Here is a 7,928-nt window from a genome sequence, read left to right as displayed (position 1 = left end):
AATACCTGCCTGGCGGTGGGGTAGCCTAGTGGTTAAAACGTTCGCTCGTCACGCCGAAGACCCGGGTTCGATTCCCGACATGGGTACAATGTGTAAAGCCCATTTCTGGTGTCCCCCGCCGTGATATTGCTGGAATATTGCAATAAGCGGCGTAAAACCATACTCACTCACTCACTCACATTCAATACCTGCGTTTGACAGCAAAGTGACGGCAGTTGCCCGAAGATAATGGTTTGTGTACACTTTATTGAGACTAGCGTTGGTAAAAAAACTTTTCATCATGTTGCCAATGACATTTACACCAAATGGAGTGAGTGAGTGAGTATTGTTTTACGCCGCTTTTAGCAATATTCCAGCAAGATCACGGCGGGGGACACCAGAAATGGGCTTCACACATTGTACCCATGTCGGGAATCGAACCCGGGTCATCGGCGTGAACCGACCATTCGATCTTCTGGGGGAGCTGACATAAGCTCACCACGGAACTTCCTACCAGGTGAGCTGTAAATGCTATTTTCCGACATAATTTATGAATAAATGGTATTGGATTGTGAATAGATAACGCACGCCGTACAAAGACGGATGGCAATACGTCACACAAGCCTTTCGGACATCTTGCGTGTATGGATAGAAATGGAGCTAACTAGAACTGTCCTATGGGGAATAAATGAAGGCATATCGTACAGAGTCCGTAGCTACACCTGCGTACATATCTGAAAGAAATCGATGTAGTAGTTTAGAAGTTGTCCAGACAAATTGAAATGACGAAGTAATAAAAGGCAATAACTCCGCCTAAATGAAAAATCAAATTGGTGTGTCCAACAACATGTTGAAGTGACCACGTGTACAAAGTTTAATTGAAATCAGTCAATTAGTTTGGAAGGAATTATTCGGAAAGTTATTTTCTGCGGACAGACCGACAGACGGGCTGACACGTTGATTCCATTATACCCCCTAACTTCGTTGCGGGGGCACAATGGACTGATAATCTAATGAGATGATATTCACGAGGGTTTTCAAAAGGACTTCATAAATAGATATTTACTCATTTAGATGTTTGAAGATATTTACTCATTTAGATGTTTGAGATCTGTAAATTACAATATGGCGACTGTGAGACCATCTTGGATTTCTGAATGAGGTTATATTACTGTATGTTGTGCTGATCATCCACACCTAGTTTCATAAAGAGCACTTATTAGTATGGTAAAATAGTTTTAAATAGGGTTAGCTATCTAAATTTCGACCAATCAGAGGACTCCATTCCGTTGGTATTGTAATAAAATGTGCTTTGTGTGCAAAAATATATCTAAATATCCCTTTTAACGAAATCGAACAACTAACTTTCGACCAATCAGATGCCGCAGTTATATTGCCATGATGGTAAGAAAACCTTTTCGGCTGAGTCCTGAAATACATTGTATGCAAATACCAAACTTGAACGAAATCTCTGAATATGGATAAATCAGCTCTGCAGGCGTCCTTTCCGTTTCCATGGAAGCAAGGTAGTAACGTAAAAAAAGTTATATTGTATAGTGTCTCTAGATACACCTTTGTGCCAAGATTTATCAAAATCGTCAGTTATGACCCATAAAGAAAACCTATAAATAACGACCAGGTTGTCGTTGTTGAGAGGTTGTTGGAATATGAAAGGTGCAGTGCACTTACATAAGTTCCATGGCTCTACTTTTTCTTGTTCCTGAGAAAACGCGCACAGTTGAAGGAAGAATATATTCTATAACGAATAATTAGTTTTCACTTTATTCAGCACTTGTTGGTAATATATTGCTACAAGCCAAGATAACTGTGTCCAGTAACTACTCCATACGCATTTCCATCATAATACCATTTTTTTCATAACGTGATAAACCTCCCCTATTATTTGAAAAAACAACTATTTTTGTTTTCGATAGATTGACTGGCATTTCCCATTTACAACACGATGTGACGTAAAGCATTAACTCACTCACCCATTTACAACAGTCATCATGCAAGATATTTAACTTCATCTGTACGTTGTTGACAGTATTGCCAAATACAATAAGGTCTTCCGCAAAAAGAAGTAGAAAAATATAAATAAATTTCGGATGTAACTTAACACCAAAACGACAATTTTATTCCATTTCAGTAACCAATTCGTTTATAAAAAAACTGAAGACAAAAAGGGACAAAGCATACACCCTTGCCTCACACCCATGAAGCAAAAAATATACCAGATACTCTGTTTGAACGAACACAAGCCTTTACATTACTGTACATGGATTATAACATTTTATCCATTTTAGCATGGCTGCACGTACAGTCACCGATTTGATAGTCAGATCCAAATCTTCCATTCACAATATGTATGTTCAGAATTGAACACATTTCCAAAAGAGTTTTTCCAAAGTTATTTAGTAATATATCACATGAATATCTTTCCATCTCAAATTGTGTAAAAAATATATTAAGTAATTATTACTTTCAACATGGTGAATAACAGCGTTCTCCACATAGTCCCGCGTCACACCGGTTCTACTGTTCATGTACATTGGACCCGTGAAGATCCGGGGTAGAATAGGTCTTCATCAACCCATTCTTGCCATAAAGGGCGACTATGCTTGTCGTAAAATGCAACTAACGGGATAGGGTGGTCAGACTTGCCGACTTGGTTGATGCATGTCATCATATCCCAAATGCGTGGATCGATGCTCATGGTGTCGACCACTGGATTGTTTGGTCCAGACTCGATTATTTACAGACCGCCGTCATATAGCTGAAATATTGCTGAGTGCAACAAACAACAAACAAACAAACAAATCCAAGTACAATGATAAAAAACAGCTGGGTACTCTTCCAGTGTACTCAATAATAAACCCCAGCAAAATCTCTATCCCATTTTGTCTATCATTGTTATCATACCAGGTCGATCTCTCCGCACGGATATATGTAAACAAAGCATAATGTAGCTCTACTGAAACCAAACATACTTTTATCCAACAGAATAGTAATAACATGTTCTCTGTATCGAACACCAATGACATATCTTACCAGTGAATATTTTATAAAAAGCATTCCTCCCGAATACCTTCCGAACTTGGACCTTTGTGGCTGGTAAACAAGAAAGTTTATATTCTGGAAAAATATCATTAAAGTAATTCTCTATTGACTATGTTTCATATAACGCAAAAATTTTCAGATACAAAAGAAACAAAGCCAATGTCGGACAATTTGTTGGTTAAATCTTCTATATTCCTTGCCATGTAAGATATGCTTTCGCATAACCTTCGACCTTGACGGCAGCACCCGCTCCTGATCCACAGTTGACGATGTTCAACTTGAGTCGCGATCTGCGAATGAAGCCGATCGCGACAACTGATGCTCATCACCTTCCAGAGTAGAGGCTGGCATGTCCTCAATGACGAGCCTCCCATTCTTATAATAGCCCCTCTTGTTCTCAGATCTGAGCAAAGTCAGTTTCTCACGCTGTCGCTTATTACGAATAATTGCAAGAAACCGAGCAAAAACAATAAAAATCGTGATAAAAGCAAAAAGTATCCTATATTTCCAATCAAACTTTGTTTATAAGAATATTTTACGATATTAACCCTTAATGTAAAAAAAATAATTTTTACATTAGGGGTTGCGGGTTGTTACTCTGAATGTAATTTTTTTTTTACATTAAGAGTTAACGCGTAACCCTTAGTGTAAAATAATTTACATTAAGAGTAATTTTTACATTAGGGGTTGTAACACAGCACCAACCCAACAAAACTCGATTTTGAGTAAAGATTTCCCTCAGCATTTCTGCATAAAAGGAAGCCCAGTCTCTCATTCAGGTGAGAAGCAGGAAGCTCTTTGAACTTGGGTTCAAAACCTCGGAAACCAAGACATTCTGGAAGTGAAAGGATTGCCTTGTTCAGGGTACAAATGTAACAGTAAGTGGATTAATTTGTTTTTATTACGGCGTCGTTTTCAAATGAAATTTCCCTACGTCCAGTCAGCATAACATGCCTCAAATCTTACATTTTTGTCAATCTCATTATAAACGCCTTTCAAAGACCGGAATGTCTTTATAGTATTGCCAATTTCTGCGATGACACATTGGTCACGCTTGACATTGCTATCATGGCAAATGGTGTAAGGGAGGTAACTCTCGGTGATGTTGATCGAATCTTTTAGGTATGTGTTTATATAGTCTATTATGTTTGAATGTCTTACGTCAAAATAGTTTTAATTCTTCAGGAGGTATTACGCCCAGTAGATTTGGAGAGGTTCCCATCCACGATGTCCTGTACTGCTTTTGCATTAAGGGACAGGAGCGGTCACTTGACGCTTGAACTTCTGGCTCTACGGAAACGCTGGCTGTATTTCCTAGTTCAGGGGCCATCTCAGAACGGGTTTCAGCTTCAACAGCTGTTGTGAGTAATACTAATAACCAAATTAGGTGGGTGTATGAATGTCTTAACTATTATAGAGTTGCAATAAATGTTTTTTACTCTGTTAGACACTGTTTTTTTCCCCTTTTGCCAAGCCCAAGAAAATTACATCAATTATTATTTTGATTGAGTAATTAATGGAAAAAGGCAAATTTCATTTACCTTCAATGACTTAAATTTTCTCAGAAAATGTCTCGTCATCCCATTGCTCAATATTGCATCGAAATCTCCGATGTGGAAGTCAGGGAAAATTTCCATCTGTTCCTCCATGTTGATGATTTAAAAAATAGTTCCATTAACCAATGTATACATACACGGTGATGAGACCAAAAGAGTGATGTTATGCTCATTCGACAACACTTTTTAACCAATCAGATCAGAGAACATACCTACTTTTATGTTACAAGAGCCAATGATTAGTTTTGAACATATATGCCAATCTATGTTTTCCTCCGTTAGGGAAGTGTAGTGGTTCCCCACATGGGTACAATGCGAAAAGTCTATTTCTGGTTTCGCGCACCGTTGTGGCTGGTGTATACATTACAAAATGTAAAATTAGCGTGAAACTCTGGCAATAAAAAAGATTAAATCCAATAGCAATTACAATAGTACCCAATTCATGCCGATCAGATCACGTGACTTCCTAAAAGTCTCCATGGAGACACATCCGGTCATACATGTTCAGGTTAATGCTGGTTTTAAGTGCAGTCTTATTCCCACTGTGGCAATGTACTGTGAGTGTATTTCCTGACCAGTGGTCTACCGATTTCCCCATGCACACAGCCGCGATCACAACAATACTGTCTCTGTCGGTCACTGCGTGAGAGGCTTATTAAACTGTTCATCTGGGCCAGGCTCTGCTAGGCCAGGTAGAGTTGTCTCCCTTGTGCTGTTAGCTGGCGGTGCTATCGTTAACTCAATATGGTTTAGCTTCTCTACAACCTGCGGAAAACAACAATCATGAGTGAATTGTTCTAACTTTATGTTTAAGAAATATACGACGAGTGGGAGATGTTTGTCGTACAGCAAACCACTGAATGGAGAATAAACCATGTCTTGAAGCGTTTTATTGTACGATAATCAACTCCCACCCGTCGTTTATAGCTTATGTGAGATCTACTTTTTATTCAACCTCATTAAGGGTGTTAAAATATAGTACAAGCTTCAAAAGCATTCACGTACTTAAATAATGAAAATAATCCGACATAGACAATCTCGGACAAGTCCATTTCATAAACAGGGGGTTACGTTTGGTATTCTCTGGATATTCCCCCAATGTTCACGTCGATTTTCTGTATCTTTTCTCCCCATACCGATTGCCATATCTCTCCCACTTTTGAATGCTATCGTTCATCTGCGTTGACCAGCTACATTCATTGGATACACAACACACCTCTCTCTCTCTGGACACTCGATTATTTACAAACCGCCGTCATATAGCTGGATTATTGCTGAGTGCGGCGTTAAACAAAACACAAACAAACAAACACTTCTATCAAATAACGTCGTCCATTTTGCCACGTCGTCAACTGCGAGTGCGTGTTCGAATCTCCAGAAATTACATCATGATCGAACAATGTTTTATAGAATAATAGACCACGCTTCGTTCTTCATTGTTCTTTGCAATTTATAGCGTAGTTATCTTATATTCTTATATATAAGATAGCTACGCGATAAATGTAAAAAAACAATGAAGAACGATATACATAAAGACATGTATTGAATAAGCCACGAATGATATTAACATATTTCTCATTTGCTGATAATTCATAAAAATATGTTGATAATATTACAGTGAGCAAAGTACAATAACGTTTTGGCTATGGATAATACTGACCTGCGTTTCTGCCGCTTGACGTCGGTAGTCGGGACGAACCATCGCTACACATGACAGAATGAAGAATTCATGAGACAAATCTCATCCTCCATGTTATCTTATGCTGCAGAGTGAGGTACATACATTAAACCTGTCCGATAAGCTTGATATCATAATCCACCAAATCAGGGAAAATGTCATCTTCCCGTGGTAAGGGAGTTGACTGACTATGAAAGTTCAGTGGAAACTTCCAGGAACTACCTGAGTACAATGTGTGAAGCCCATTTCTGGTGCCCCCCGCCGTGATATTGATGGAATATTGCTAAAAGCGGCGTAAAACCATACTCACTCACTCAATCCAGGAACTACCTATAATAAGCTCCACAATAAGATTCGCCGCGAATAGCTGACACATTGCTGATGCGGCGTTAAAGAGATAACCGAATAAGTTTTTGTGTGTGTCAAGGTATGGATGCTCTGAAGTAACGTCATGAACAACGAACACAATAGAAGACATGTTGCATCTAGGCAAAGCGCCGGCAAAGACGACCGAGCACAGTGTGGTGTATAAGGTGTTAACTTATGTGTTAGAATGACGCCGACAAAGACGACCGAGCACAGTGTGGTGTATAAGGTGTTAACTTACCTGATAGAATGACGCCGACAAAGACGAGCGAGCACAGTGTGGTGTATAAAGTGTTAACTTACCTGTTAGATTGACGCCGACACAGACGACCGAGCACAGTGTGGTGTATAAGGTGTTAACTTACCTGATAGAATGACGCCGACAAAGACGAGCGAGCACAGTGTGGTGTATAAAGTGTTAACTTACCTGTTAGATTGACGCCGACACAGACGACCGAGCACAGTGTGGTGTATAAGGTGTTAACTTATGTGTTAGAATGACGCCGACAAAGACGACCGAGCACAGTGTGGTGTATAAGCTGTTAACTTACCCGATAGAATGACGCCGACAAAGACGAGCGAGCACAGTGTGGTGTATAAAGTGTTAACTTACCTGTTAGATTGACGCCGACACAGACGACCGAGCACAGTGTGGTGTATAAGGTGTTAACTTATGTGTTAGAATGACGCCGACAAAGACGACCGAGCAGAGTGTGGTGTATAAGGTGTTAACTTACCTGTTAGAATGACGCCGGCAAAGACGACCGAGCACAGTGTGGTGTATAAGGTGTTAACTTACCTGATAGAATGACGCCGGCAAAGACGACCGAGCACAGTGTGGTGTATAAGGTGTTAACTTACCTGTTAGAATGACGCCGACAAAGACGACCGAGCACAGTGTGGTGTATAAGGTGTTAACTTATGTGTTAGAATGACGCCGACAAAGACGACCGAGCACAGTGTGGTGTATAAGGTGTTAACTTACCTGTTAGAATGACGCCGACAAAGACGACCGAGCACAGTGTGGTGTATAAGGTGTTAACTTACCTGTAAGAATGACGCCGGCAAAGACGACCGAGCACAGTGAGGTGTATAAGGTGTTAACTTACCTGTAAGAATGACGCCGGCAAAGACGACCGAGCACAGTGTGGTGTATGAGGTGTTAACTTACCTGATAGAATGACGCCGGCAAAGACGACCGAGCACAGTGTGGTGTATAAGGTGTTAACTTACCTGTTAGAATGACGCCGGCAAAGACGACCGAGCACAGTGTGGTGTATAAGGTGTTA

General features: G+C 40.0%; 1 protein-coding gene across 3 annotated transcripts in view; it reads right to left on the bottom strand.

Moving 5' to 3' along the window:
- Positions 1-2,717: 2,717 nt before the first annotated feature.
- Positions 2,718-7,928, bottom strand: part of LOC124116623 (feline leukemia virus subgroup C receptor-related protein 2-like) — a 40,305-nt gene continuing 35,094 nt past the window's right edge. For 2 of the 3 annotated variants that reach the window (XM_048380697.1, XM_048380698.1), the window contains 2 exons: positions 6,256-6,299; positions 2,718-5,360 (listed from right to left, as the gene is read on the bottom strand). In XM_048380697.1, coding sequence (XP_048236654.1) covers positions 5,232-5,360; positions 6,256-6,299 — 173 coding nt within the window. In that variant the 3' untranslated portion in view covers positions 2,718-5,231. The remainder of the gene's footprint in view (positions 5,361-6,255; positions 6,300-7,928) is intronic. The other variant, XM_048380696.1, reaches the window with a different exon arrangement.

This window comes from Haliotis rufescens, unplaced genomic scaffold (assembly GCF_023055435.1).
Source record: "Haliotis rufescens isolate VD_foot unplaced genomic scaffold, xgHalRufe1.0.p SCAF_32, whole genome shotgun sequence".
Taxonomy (NCBI): domain Eukaryota; kingdom Metazoa; phylum Mollusca; class Gastropoda; order Lepetellida; family Haliotidae; genus Haliotis; species Haliotis rufescens.
This window is presented reverse-complemented; position numbering and strand designations above follow the sequence as displayed.